At 44.8% G+C, this 14,642-nt stretch overlaps 1 protein-coding gene across 4 annotated transcripts in view; it reads right to left on the minus strand.

The window, feature by feature from the left end:
• Positions 1-14,642, minus strand: part of Prdm2 (PR/SET domain 2) — a 101,089-nt gene that overhangs the window by 20,592 nt on the left and 65,855 nt on the right. For all 4 annotated transcript variants that reach the window (XM_051173620.1, XM_051173618.1, XM_051173621.1 and 1 more), the window contains 2 exons: positions 8,649-8,759; positions 59-4,442 (listed from right to left, as the gene is read on the minus strand). In XM_051173620.1, the coding sequence (XP_051029577.1) occupies positions 59-4,442; positions 8,649-8,759 (4,495 nt within the window). The remainder of the gene's footprint in view (positions 1-58; positions 4,443-8,648; positions 8,760-14,642) is intronic.

Here is a 14,642-nt window from a genome sequence, read left to right on the forward strand (position 1 = left end):
TTGTCCAGGACGGCTACAGCTCTGCTGGCAGTCTCACCTCCCCGAGCTCTGGGCTTACCTCAAGTCCTTCAGCTCATGCCTGGCACTGCTGTCCTCTCTCCTGCTTTCACTCAGGTCCGGAGCCAGCTGAAGGCTTCTGGTAATTGGGCCCCCATTGCGCTCCCTAGATTTTGTCGTGAAGCGGTCTGTTCTTTTCTTACTGGCCAGCGCAGTCTTGCTTTGTAGAGCAGCCTTGCTCTTCTGCACTCTCACGTGCAGATTTCGGGATGATTTGCTTGAGAGCTGAGCAGAATGACTCTTGGCAACAGCTTTGGATTTCTTACCCTCAACATGAGTAATTTTGGCCATTCTTATAGGACTAGAGTTCCTCAAGGACGAAGAGCTTGCCTTTTTTGATCTGACTGAGGCCGCAAACTTGACATTCTGTCTGGATCTGAAGGATGAGGAGGGCACTGAGGCTTGGGCCGGGCCTGAGCTCCGAGCTCTGGTCTTGCCCAAGGGCGCCTGCGTGTTCTGCATCTTAATCTCTGTGTCGGCGGTCCGTCTCCGGGGGTTGCTGCTGTTGCTTCTGTCACTGCTGGCAGGTGATGCGTGGCCACCTTTCTTGGATGAATGGGAAACTTTTCTTTTGGAAGGAGACAGGGGCTTTTTAGGACAGCTGAAGGCGGCATGCTTGTTGAGGCTGCCAATGTATGTGAACTCCCTGTCACAGTAAGGGCAAATGTGCGAGGATACCTCGGAAGTGTCCTTCGGGTCTGTCTTCTGCTTCGCAGACCTGTTCTTCTGAAGGATCGCCTTCTGTACTAGCTGGTTTTTTTTCTTTAGTGCACTTAGCTTGAGCTTATTTGGAGACATTTTGCCAAGTTCAACATTGAAGCTCAGTCTCTTGGGCTGCCCCATCCGCCTGAAGGCATTTTTCCCAGAGTTGTCTAAAACCACCACTCCATTTTTGGGTTGCACAGTTTGTTTCAGGGGCACTGGGTTTTTCTTAGGGGTGTACCTCTTCTTGTCACTTGCAGATGCACAGGCCAAGATATGTTTATGCAGCTCAGGCATGTTATCAACACCCTTTCCACACTTTGTGCAGCGAATGGCGGTTGTGAAAGTCTGTGGAATATTGTGGGTAGTGAAGTTTGTGGCCGTTACGCCAATCCCCATGGGGTTTCTATGGTGATACTGAAACGGAGGTGGTTTAAAGCTTGGGTAGTGCTGATTGAGACCAAGTCGAACATCTGGATCTTTCGTCTTTATTCCAGAAGCCATTATTTTGATGGTTGTATAAAGCTCTTCAGAAGAATCATTTAACTCCTCCTCTCTAGAAGTTTCCAAAGGCTCTTCTGGCAAATTCTGCATATGCTCCACATGGGCCTTGCTGGGGTCTGTGAAGTTCTGGGGCCTCAGGGTCCCACTTTCAAACTCATGGTGTGTGCACACCTCATCTGGGTGGAGGTCTCGCTGGTGCTGTTGCAAATTGCACAAGAAGGCAAATTCTTTCTTACATACAGAACACACAAAGATGTTCCCGACTCCGTGAAGCAGAAACCGATGCTCTGATAGGTCAGTCTTATCCTTAAAAAGCTGTACACAAAACTCACATTTGAAGGGCCACTCTTCAGCATGAACAGACAGATGTTTGGTTAGGTCTTTAATGGAGAGGAAAGGCGACTCGCAGACATTGCAAACAAAGTTCTTGCTGAATGTTTCTTGACCAACACTCTGACCACCTGCAGGTGGGGCTTCTTCCTTGGGTTTCAGACCTTCGCTCTCTGACTCCTCCTGTTTGAACGTTATTCCAGGGAGAGGTACTTCCAGGTTGTCCCCAGAGGAGACCACAGATGACACTGCTGAGAGAGGGGGTGGAGAGGGGGATGTGGAGGAGCATGAAGAGGAAGAGAAGGAGGAAGAGGAGGAGGAGGAGGACAGTGTTGGAGGACCAGGGGACGCAGCAGACATGAGCGGCTCCACGGGAGGGATGGGAGAGGGTGACGGGGACACTGTTGGGGACAGAATTGGAAGGGGAGACTGTGCAGTGGCATTTGAGAATGGAGAGGGGCAGTGCTGAGAAGAGGCATCAGAAGAGGGAGTGGGGAGAGGGACAGTTGGGAGGAGGGGAGGCGGTGGCGTAGCAACAGTTAACACAGGAGGACAGGGGGGAGGGGAAGAAGGCTCTGTGGGTATCAAGAGAGGAGGTAGCTGACCCGAAGACAGAGAGGCTGTCTGCAGAGAGGGTGACGGGGGGCCAACAACCTCAGGTGGGGACTCAGCAGTGGGCGCTGAGCAACTCGAGTCAGGACCGAGTTCAGGATGTGACTGTGTATCTGGGGATTTACAAGGACTTGGGCTCCTGGTCACCTCAGGTGTGGTCTCCGTAGGTAAGCTAACACCATTGTACTCGTTGAGAAGAACCTTTTGTAGCATGCAGGTGGTTGGCTTCTTCTTCTTTGCAGCACCACAGGCTGGCTGTGCCGAATGGTTCTCTCTGAATTCCTTGCCTTCAGTATCACAAGGCTTTTTATGCACACTGAGGTCCAATACAGACTCCCACGGGCCTGGAGTCTGGCCTGTGCCCTCTGATTTCTGTCTGACCCCGCTGGATAAATCCAATGGCTGCTGGTTGCACACGCTGCTGAAAGTAGACGTGGCCGCCCGTTCTTTTGTTATTTTGTATTCGTCAAAGCAGGGAGGGCTTCCAGTTTCTCTCTCATCTCTCCCAGATAGACTCCATGCGGGTGAGTCACTCCGATTTTCTAATTTGGGTTTCTTGGAAGTCAGAACTGCATCTGTCCATGCTGCTTTCCCATCACTTGCTTTCCCAAAGTCTCGAAGGGAAGGGCTGTGCTGTGGGGAACTGGGTGGAGAGCTGGTGCGCCTCTTAAACCTGCTTGAGGTCACAGGTAACATGGATGCAGGGGCAGATACACACACAGGACCTAACTTAGGAATCTCAGCTGCTGAAATCCCCACAGGAGGAGTCAGTTTGTCCTGGGTCTGAAGAAGCTGCTTGAGCTTTGAAGACAAATAGACACCCTTCTCTTTATGGAAGGACACCACCTCTGTTGTTGATATGCTCAGAGGCAAACTTAAGGAACATGAGGGTGCTGTGGGGTCAGAATCTGTCTCAGCTTTAATTTTGGGGAGCACAGGTGGACTGGCAGTTCTCCGTTTCTTGGACTCACAATTTGTGCTACTGGGAGACTCTTTAGGAAGGTCATCTGTTACAGAGACCTGGGTGTTCTTTATATTTTGAGTAATTTCCACAGTCACTGGAGCGAGCAGACAATCTATGCCATACAAGTGTGCAGAATTAGACTCCATCTCAATCACGTCACAATTACTAGTGCTGTTGTTGGTTTGAATCTTACCATCAATATAGTAATTTAGATTTTCAGAGATGTTGCTTGAAATGTCCATGATGTAAACATCATCAGCTTCCCCTTCCTCTTCTGGCTCTGTGCTTGGAACATAGACATTCTGGGAGGGCGCAGCCTGCTCTGCTGGTGGCTGCGGCTCTTCCAGGAATCCTCCTTTTCGACGGACACCTTTGGGAATCAGGTGGCGTTCGTGAACTCTGCGCTGATGTCGTCTCATATTGGTGTGAGTTCCAAATACCTTTTTGCAGTATTTGCATGGGTGAAGTTCTTTAACTTCACCATTCTCTTCCACGAAAGATGAATTTATTATTTCCTGGGAGGTTTTCTCTGAGTTGAGTATCAGACAGTCTTGCCCAACTTGAGGCGAACCTGACTCATCTTTAGAAGTGACATTTTCCACCTTGCCATCATCTAGGTCCTCGGAGGGCTGTAGTGTCACACTGGGTCTTCTCTTTAACCCTGCTTCGTGGCGACGTTCATGCCGCCTCCTGTTAATCTGCGTGCCGAACGCTTTCCCACAGTACTTGCACTTAAAAGCATGGTTGATTGTAGACATGTGGATATGCATGTGACGTTCAAGCCCCTGCTTGGTTGCAAATTTTCTTTCACAATGCTGACATGGAAACATAAACGTTTCAAACACATCGCCGTTGGCCTCCTCTCTAGTTCTGGGGATGTGGAGAAGAGGGGCTGCGTCTGGAGAGTCTTCACATGTTTCATTTGAAATGTCCTGTGGTTCTTCCAGTAAGTCCTCTGGCTTCTCTTCACACCGTATCTCTGGCTCGTTCACACATCTTTCATTCAGCGTGTCAGCCTCTTCCTCCCCATCTTCTTCCAGTTCCTCCTCCTCTTCCTCTTCCAGCTCCTCCTCCTCATCCTCCTCCTCCTCTTCCTCCAGATCGTTGATCTCACAGTCTGTGACTTCTTGCTTTCCATCTGGCTCTGGCTGTGGCTCACAGGCAGGGAGAGGGATGGCCACCTGTGGAACCGCATCCTGGCTGGTCACCTCAGGGAGAAGGGCTGGTTGCTCAGGTGCAGAAGCCAAAGGCCTCTCGTCTTCTTCCTTAGGACCTAGGGAGCACAGAGGAGCAGAAGCACAGAGATAAGGACACACTGGCTGCTGTGTGATCAACTCCTATGACTATTGCTGGAAGACACTAAGACATGTGAGCAAGAACCACCCGTTTATTAAGCTGAGCTGGGTACAAATCCCTCCCACAGACTTAACTTAGGAAGGGAACAATCTGGATGCTTCAAAACAAGCATGTCCACAGGGTACTGAGCTTTTTTATTTACAAAACTGTAGTGTCTACAATGGTGTTGCAATAGTCGGTGTTAACTGTAACTAATTACAAATTTCAATTTTTCATGACTCAAAAGAACTTGCTAACCCTATCAGATTAGATTCTTGACCGTGTACCTGAAGGACAGAACAAGAACTCATTCTAGAATGATATAATCTGTTCTTCATGTCAAAGACACTTTCTATCTCTTAGACACATAATCCAATTGTCATATATAAGGAGCACTTCACTGAAGAAAACAGCAATGTGTAATCACTTGTGAGTCTATACACTTGTTACCATCTGACCTAGACAGTCCAAGAGGAGGGTTTGTTAATGGGGCCACTGCTGAGGAGAAACATAAAGAAAATAAGCCATGCAATCCTCAGGTGGACAAATGCATTATTGGGCAGAGGAAACAGCAAACATGTGAGCGTTAAGTCAAGAGAACTAAGCAAGTTCAAGGTCAGGAGGGTTGTAGGAGAGGGCTGGGAAAAGGCCAAGAGATGAGTCTAGAGATAACCCAGATGCAATGAGAAGCTGGCCATTACCCGAGTCAACAGGGAGGTAGTTCGAACAGATAATCATGCTGCTCACTGGAAGGGAAATGGAAAACCTAGGTGGGTAAGGGGGGGGGGGGGAGTAGGTGAAAAGAGCTCACTGATCTAGGAGAGGTTCAGGACAGTGACATGACCGAGAAGGTGGTGGAAGTACCCAGAGACCCTGGGTACATATGTCTTAGAAATGAACCTGACAAAATATGCTTATTGACTGGCTGTAGTGAACAGCCAGAAGACTGCAGGAAACTGCAATAATCTTGTTTACAAAACAAGCCACAGTGACTACAGGAGGAGCAGGGACATCTATGTACATGCGTGGCAGACAGAAATCATGAGTTTACTTAGGATGTGCTAAAGTTTGGGGTATGGTAATACAGTTGTCCCAGTGAAGATATTAAGTAGGATTTCATTAAGAAGACCAGGGCACCTGCCCATACCCAAGTCTTCAGAGGAAAAAGGTTAATGAGCAATGAACTTCAGACTATCTATTAAGTGGACAGACAGACAGGAAAGGACTATATCCCAGACACCGGGAAGGTGTGATGGCTACTGTTGCCTTTGTCAGCTTGACCTACCTGGGAAGAGTAAACATCAACTAGGGAAGTGCCTCCATGACATCACCCTACTGGCATGTCTGTGGGGCATCTTCTTGACTGATGATTGATGCTCGAGGGTCCAGTCCAACAAGGGCAGTGCAACCCTTGGGCATACTAAATTAAAAACTGTAGCTGACTTTGAGCCTTGAAAGCAAGTCCAATAAGCATTAGAGTTCCTCCATGGTTTCTGCTTCAGTTTCTGCTTCAGCTTCCCTCACTGAAAGGCCAAAACCCATAAGCCAAATAAACTGTTTCTTCCCCCAAGTTGCTTTTGGTCATTGCTTTATCACAGCAACAGAAGACAAACTAGGACTGAGAGTGAGGAATGGCCTTTAGGTCAAGAAAACAAGTCACAAGGAAGGAATGGTCTGCTCAGTCCAGAGCTTCCAGATGCAAGCCAGCAATTATCCTATAATAAGCTAATAGCCATATGTGGTGTGGCATGTGCAGGCTAAACCCAAAGTCCTTAGGCATCAAGGATGGAAAAGGAAAAACAACAGGGAACAATCAAAATGAGACAAAAAGCATCCAGTACAGCATCTGAATGCAGTAAGAGTCATTTGGGAAAGTGAATTAGGGGATGGATAAAGAGATCAAGAAAAAAAAGGCATTCCTGAATGCTGAGAGCAAGGTGAACAAGGTGCTGTTGGAGAATACGCTATGAGACAGACGCAGAAACTGTCCAACTGTCAGCACACAACAGGCTATCCACAGACAGGGACCTCTAGAGGGAGGAAATGCTAAAGAGTGGCCTACTGCTACAAGCTCTGCAAACACAAAGGTAAGAACAAAAGTTCACTTAACCACCTGGGCCTCAGCCCTCTTGCTATTTATTTCCTAGAAACGGGATCGTGCTTCTACCATCTGCTGCCACTCATTAGCAATAGGCTCCTGTTTCTAAATAGACGGTCTTCTTTCCCTTAGACACATTTCAACAAACCCAGAGGGCCATCAATAATGGTAATAACACATTTCAAACGAGCTCTCAGATAGACTTTTAACAAGCGCCAAGAACACTGGACAAGTGAACATGGGACAAGAGGAATATATTTACACGGCTCAAAGGGGGCTTTCTTGAGTTTGTTTTCTGTGACAACTTGTGGTTTCCTTAGTTTTAAAAGTTGTCTAAAACTGATGATCAATATGGTTTGACACCGTCTAGAGCAGTGGTTTTCTCAACCTTCCTAATGCTCTGACTCTTTACTACAGTTCTTCATTTTGTGGTGACCCTAACCATAAGTCATTTTTTTACTACTTCATAACTGTGATTTTGTTCCTGCTATGAATCGTAACGTAGGTATCTACTATGCAGGACATCTGATATGTGACCCTCAATGGGGTCCCACAGGTTGAGGACCACTGGCCTAAAGTAACAGGTGTTTAGTGTGCAAACTCTCACTAACAAGGCAGGCCTACAAGGCAGTGAGAGAAAGCCTGGGTCAGCAGCGGCACTAGGCAGCGTGACCCTCACACTGACCAGCAGTGCCACACACTGGCCCTGCGTATCAAGTGTCTTCTTCAAGGTTTTTCATGGTACAGCAGGAACAAAAACTCTTGTTATTAAAGGAGCCGCTTACATTTTCAAACTTGACTATTAAATAAAAATTGTTTAGCATATTTTTCTATTGTTCAAACAAATGTCTTAGTCAATTTTGCTCTCAAGAGGCAAAAGTTAGATTTATCTAAGACTGGAAAAAATCTCACTGTCACTTCTCCACTGTGTAAAGCACAAAGCGGGGTTGGGGATGCAGGGGCTCCTCTTCTTCCAGCAATTCCTTCTGTTTAAAATCACACTGACCTTCTACCTGACTCCCTCAGCCACCGTGAAGGCCATGTACACAAAGAACCCATCTACTTCTGAGTCACAAAAGGGCACAAAAAAATGTGATTCTTTTGAGTGTTGTCATCACCAACAGAGCAAATTAAGTGGCCATAAAAGGGATTCAAAATATCAATAGCCCCCTACTCCCTCCCTCACACAAATGTTTCTTGCAAGAGTCACAAGACCATATTCTGAAATCTGCCTAACTGGGAAATGACTCGCGGCAGCTCCTGTCTCCATGTGAACTTGCCTGTAACAGAGTCCCAAATACAGCAGCTCAACTGCACTGAACAGGGACAGTTGACTGTTAACTTTCAAATCACCTCTTTGTAAGTGCTTACATCATGAAAGTTCTAGAATATCAAACACCCAGAGGCATTATCAAGGGGAAAAAAACATAATTTTGTGGAAAGAATAATGAAAGAGATTAAGATCTTTAAATCCTGATCCAGACTAGAAACACTTTTCACTCTGCTACACAAAAACCAAAGGTGTCTAATATTTAAAGTGTAAGTCACACACACACTAACATAGATAAAGTATATCATTAAGACAAATTTTTTTTCCTAAGTAAATAATGTCTGTGTAACCATTGCTAGTAATAACCTATAGCATCTTCATGGCCTGCCAGCCTAGCTTCTATTATTAGAGATTTGTTTTCATAGCATTCAACACACACACAGAGAAAAAAAAAAGTTTTTAGTCAATCTTAGTATACAGAACAGTCTACATGGCTGGCCTTGAACTCAAGACTCACCTGCTACCTCTGCCTCTCTAGTGCTAGGATTAAAGGCCTGAGCTACTATGCCCATCTTTCATTATGAACCTAACCATGTAGTATGCTTCACTTTAAGGGGGAAATTATTTCATTTTGAAGAAGTGGGGTATGGACATTCAGTTTACATTAAACTTAGCTTTTTTGCTATTTGGGCCCTCTACAGTTCTTGGCTACTTCCCAGGTGGGCTAGGCAGGAGACAAAAAGTTAGAAGTAATAACACATCTCTAGATCACTTACCTTCTGCAGAGCCTCTCATGTTTGCAAAGGAAGAGTCTGGGTCACCTGCCTTCAGCTGTGTGGCCTGGGTTCTGATGCCTTTGTTTTTATTCTCTTGGGATTTCTTCTTCCCTGAAACACAGCATATATTTATTTATTCACTCATGATCACTCTGACCCTTGACACAAATATTAACTGAAGCAAAGTAAACTCTATTTGTAGGCAATTATTTTAGATTTCTAAAGAAAGGAATGGGTGATTAACTGTAAATACCATCAAATCTGTCAGAGAAAAAAGAAATTCATAAGTCCTACATTTTTAGATGCTTGGTCCTTGGTTTCACAGCTGCAATATAATAGCTATCAAGTAAATGAACAATGTAATTTCAAAAAGTTAATAACAGGCAGGGGGTTGGTGGTGTCGACCCATGCATGCCTTTAATCTCAGCGGTTATGAGGCAGAGGCAGGCAGATCTTTAAAGCTAGTTCCAGAACAGCCAGACCTACACAGAGAAACCTGGTCTCGAAAAACAAAACAAAATAAAATTATTAATAAGAAAGAAACTTTAGGATCAACAAAGTTTGAAATTATATAAATAATACAGACAAAGACAGAGAGAAACAATAAGGTGTAACTTTGAACCTTTTACTGGCTAAGACAGAATAACCCATAACCGCAACGTCTACTTTAGAAGTAGACATTGCCCTGCATTATAAAGGATAAATAGGGCTCCAACAGTAAATGCAGAAGGATCATTAATAATTCTATCAGCCAGCACAGATCTTATTTCATTAATAACATGGGAAGAGGCACACAAAATTCAGGAAATACTAACTGCATTCCAGATGATCCCAAACCATAGAAGACGAGATTAAAACAGGACATCTCCTGAGAAATGCCAGCGAACTGAATCCCCAAAGGAATATAGCAAAGTACACTGCAGGTTCACCTTAAAGGACTGACCCCAAACTGGTAATCAGATCCAGGAGAGTCTCAAGTCCCTCCCTGAACACTCCCTTCTCTTCCAAAACTTCTCCTCACCATCCCACACCACTCCCCAAAATACCCATGTTTCCCTGCTTTTCCTGAACAAGCCTTTGCCACCTTTATATCCACTTCAGCTAAAGACAGACAAACACCCATCACTCCAGAACATGGAGAAATCACATTCTCAGTAATATGAATAGCAGATGATCATGAGAGGAATGGCTGGCCATAATGAAGACAACCAATAAAAACTAATGTCATACTCTCAAAATGACATAATTGAAAAGATCATTAGATTAAAATCAGAGAAATCATATATATATATATATATATATATATATATATATATAACTAAAGAGATTGATAATTTAACAGATATAACAAGAAAACAAACTACACAAGTCATTTAGTTTCTAGTCCTAAAATATTTTAAGTGCCTAAATCTTTAGCCATAACAGGCTTGGATTTTTTTTTTTAATTTATTTTATTAAGGGGGTGGGGGGCGGTATTCTTATAACTATGTGGTTAGAAGTTCTTTTCCCCATACAGCTGCAGTGGCTTGGAACACAAGCACACACCTGACCAGAAGCACACCTCCACTCTGGTACGAGGATCATGACAATGGTTGATCCCATCTCCAGGTGAACAATCATACTAACGGGCACCACACAGGCACCTCCCACGGGGGAGGGTGGATCTCCAGACACCCCGTATTATTGACCTTACACTGCTTAACCTAACCCTGTTAACTGCCGACAAAGGCTCTTGAAGGTTCTATGTTGAATCTGGATTCTCTTCCCCTTTCGACAGCTGCTTCTACTCAATGTCTATGTTCTTCCTGTGTGTGATGTTCAGTCTGAATGAGAATAGTGACCCTAAACAAAATACATAGCAACAACACACACAAACACATAACACGAAAAAATAAATGACCCAGAGACTGATATTGGGGCTCAACCTGAAGATCAGGGAAGCAAAGCAGCCGGCCAAAAGCTGTCACCTCTAGCTCAGGCTGAAAGGGCTGATCCACGCACAAGCTCTTCACCAGGTCTCAAAGTGCTGCCTCTCCTCAGCGTGTCTGGAGAATTCTGAGACTTCAGTGTCTTCCTATCATCATTGATACTGAGCTTTCCTATCTTCAGTGTGGTTGGAGAATGAATGCCTGATACTGAATACTGAAGTCCCTGCTTCTATCTTTTATTCCCCTCTAGTGCTGGGATTTAAGGTGTGTGATCTGTTACCCTTTTAGACTGATTCAATCTAGGGTATCCCTGGGTGGCCTTGAACTCAGAGAGAGATCCCTCTTCTCTTAACACTGAGACCTAGGATTAAAGGTGTGTATCACCACCTAGCCTCCAGCTGCTGGGATTAAAGGTGTGTGTGCCTGGCTTCTATGGCCATAAGCTGACTTTGTTTTCTGAATCCTCAGGCAAGCGTTAATAAATCATAAATAATGTATCACCACACAAACATAAATCTGCCAATACGGTGCAGTTCAATTGCTCCACTTTCCCAAGGCCAGCAGTGGAACCTTCAGACACGGCACTCAAAAGTTACCCAGAGATGTTTTTCCCAAATCAAAACCACATCTTTTTCTAAGTACTATCAATACTTAGTATAGTCACTACTACCCCATGTCCTCAAGCAGGCTGAGAAATAGGACCCTTTACTATCACTGTCTACAAGTTCCTAAATGGGGAATTGTAATCCAAACAAGGCCTTCGCATAAGCTTCATATACATTAGAAATAAAGACATACTGTAAAATTTACTAGAAAAATAGGTGTCAGTCTGTCAACCACAATACCTTGCCCAGGAAACTCAAAGATTTTCTACAAGCCCAAGTGATTTCCACAAGTGCTGTACCATGCCCAAGTAGAAACATGAAACATATCAGACATATGGACACAAATGTATTTCCATTATAATAATACATGCATTTAAGTATGTGAAAGACAAATGCTATTTACACTTTTTATCTCCCTCCCCCCTCAAAAAACAAAACAAAGCACCCCAAGAACAGCTAGTTCATACCACATGTCCCCTTCTGGGCTCCTCACCAACAAGTTAGTTTCCTAGTCCCCAGGTAGTCACTGTAAAGCCACAGCCATGGAAATGCAATCCATTGTGAGGACAGACCACATCAAAGTGAGCACCCCCTGTACCTTCTTCAGAGGACAGAGGGCAGACAAGAGCATACCACATTCACAAACACAGCAGTAAGCCTGGCCTCCCAAGCATAGCACAGTGATGCTCTCAGTCACACAGTTCTCTGCTATGAGGACTGCTGATCCATCCTACTATGTTTCACAGCATCTTGCAGAGGGGCAGGGGTGCTCTACCCACAAGGTCTAGCAGCAATGCCCCCTTTCCCAGTGTGACAACCTAAAACTCAGAACACAGTGGCATCTCCCCTGTTCTCTGTGGGGAGATCTCTCAAATGTCAGGGCACTGGACTAGATCAATGTATTAGCTTTGAGGTCACAACAGGCACACAGGAATCTGTGGTCTATATATTTATTAGAAATTACAGTAAATTCTCAAATAACACTAATATAACAATTTTACAGATGAAGAAATGGTAGCACCAAGGTAACTTAGTGAACAATGGATTGTGTGGCAACAAGAGTCTAGTAAGACTATCACTTGTTCATGGAGCTAAGGAGATCATGAGAGGAAACAAAGTGACCCATCAGAACGCCTCTGCAGGGGACAGTGAACTTGAAGTAAGACACCACTGGGTGTCTGGCAAGTACACGAGTGCACTTACCAGGGTTCCTGCAGGCTCCTACATGGCGCTACTGCCAGCTGGCCGCTCCACTTGGTCTAGACAAGAAAGACACAGGAATGAACCATGAGGAGAGTGAAATGGGAATGGCTGGCCACAAAGAACAGCGTGAAGGACACCTGATGTGTTAGGCGAAGGAATGTGCACAACAAACACGAAGAAAAAGAAGGCAACGAATAATTATCCTGAAGTCTCATACAAAAGAAAAAAAAAAAAAAAAAGCGGCTCCTATGTTCCTATGTCCTTAAGTTGAAGTTAAGATCAATGTATTAGGCTCATTGTCAGGCCTGTACCATGCCTATATTATATGACATAAAGACCAATGATGGCCACAGCATCTACGGGCCATTCTTCTAGACTTCAAAGGAGCAACCCATGCCTCTGACACCCACAAATCTGAGATGGGAGGTCTTTTGACTATAACTCAGGAGCCAGAATTAGTGAAGACAATACTATTCAAAGTGTTCTCTTGCTGTCATCCCTAAGCTCAGTGATGGTGCTCAGTCAGCACATCCCATTCTTGGCACCCATTACTAGCCTGAGAAAGGAAGCTCCTGCACTCAGCTCAGGACAACAGTCAGGTTGGAAGGAAACACTCTTTCATTTTCATTTTACCTTACCTCACAAAGTAGAAGTCAACCACACAGAACCCTGCTCTGAACAAACATGACGATTCACCAAGGAAACAGCTGCCATATAAAGATACTGAGCAGTTGTAATGGCTACTGCTTTCTTAGACAATGGACAGCCTTATTATACTGCTAGTACCCAGGAGAGGCGTTACAAAGTCAGAATTGCTTAAGGCAGCCCATGAATAATTTAACCCAGACCTGGATGGACTATGTTCTACTATTCAAATAAACTAGACAAACAACAGGAAACTCTACAGAATAATGCTTCACTTAAAAATGTTCAGGCAGCAAAGAAAACTCCAGGTCTGTTCAAGCAACATTAAAAATTCAGCACAACAGTGAAGCTATTGCATATAGTGATTTACATGAACTAAATTTAGAGCCTCATGGAACTCTCCCTGTGTGCTGCCTCCTCACTGGGGAGCTAGCCATCTCCTCAATATCAACAGAATTAAGACAGCACAGAGGCCAGGCCTGTGGATCTTTCATACCATTTTCGGATACACAGAGAGTGGGCTCTACAGTAGACAGTTACGTCAGGACTGCCTATGAGACTCGACACTTTGCCATGGAAGGTCACTGAAGGTCTTGAGCAGCCCTGAACACAATCAACAGCAGCCATCAGACTGGGCTGTCTGCTGCCTCTAGTCCTCACCATTCAGCCAGCCCTTGTCCCCAGCACTTCAGGAAAATCCATTTCCCATGCTTATCAAGGATGTAATATACTTCCAAGTTCAGTGTTTCTTCAGTTTCATTTGTCTTGTGTTCTCCTTCTGAAGACAGCGGGGTAATGGACCTTCCATCCTTAGAATTCCCCTTCCCAGTCTTAGAGCATTACCATCCAGAAATCACCATCCAGGATGACTCCCCACCCCTGCCTCGCCTTCTGTCTTTCTGTCTTCTGTCCCTCAGGGAATCTGGAGACTGGAACTATGTATGCTATTATAGCAGCTACAGAAAGAAATCCAGGAAACACCGAGAGCTAGGATGAGGGACACAGAGGCTCAGTGAACACACCTGGGAGACGGGTGTGGGAGACGCTGAGCTACTTGCTGTAAAAGATGAGACCCACCATACACATGGAACAGAACTCTCAAGACTATCCAGCTTCTCTAACCTCAAATACAGCTCTAAACTTCACGTTACTGACTGCCTCAATCAACAACACATCAAGTCAGGACACAATCCCATCCAATTCTCCCCTTCATCCTTGTGTTTCAGGAGGCCTGTTACCAACATTTTCCAGGTTCTAATTCCACTCTTAAAATGAGACATGAAAACTCCTTCTGTATCTCAAAGTGTGAGTGATTCATTAAAGCACGTAAGTTCATTTTACATTTCCCCCCCACACTTATTTCTTTCTGTAAGGAAAAGCTGGCTGGGGACTGATGAGAACTGAGGGCATGGCTGAGAAACAAGCTTAGGTTCTGAAAACTAAATAAAAAGTTTACTGGGAGAAAGCACAAAGTACATGCTCTGGTGAGGTTTTTAAAAGCTAAAACCTCCTGTTGATTGTAATAAGGCAGACGAATAGACCAGTAATGGCAATGCCGGCACCTCAAATAGCCAGCAATGTGAGACAGTGGTGGGCAGGCAGCAGAAAAAGTA

Source organism: Phodopus roborovskii, unplaced genomic scaffold (assembly GCF_943737965.1).
Source record: "Phodopus roborovskii unplaced genomic scaffold, PHOROB, whole genome shotgun sequence".
NCBI classification, from domain to species: Eukaryota; Metazoa; Chordata; class Mammalia; order Rodentia; family Cricetidae; genus Phodopus; species Phodopus roborovskii.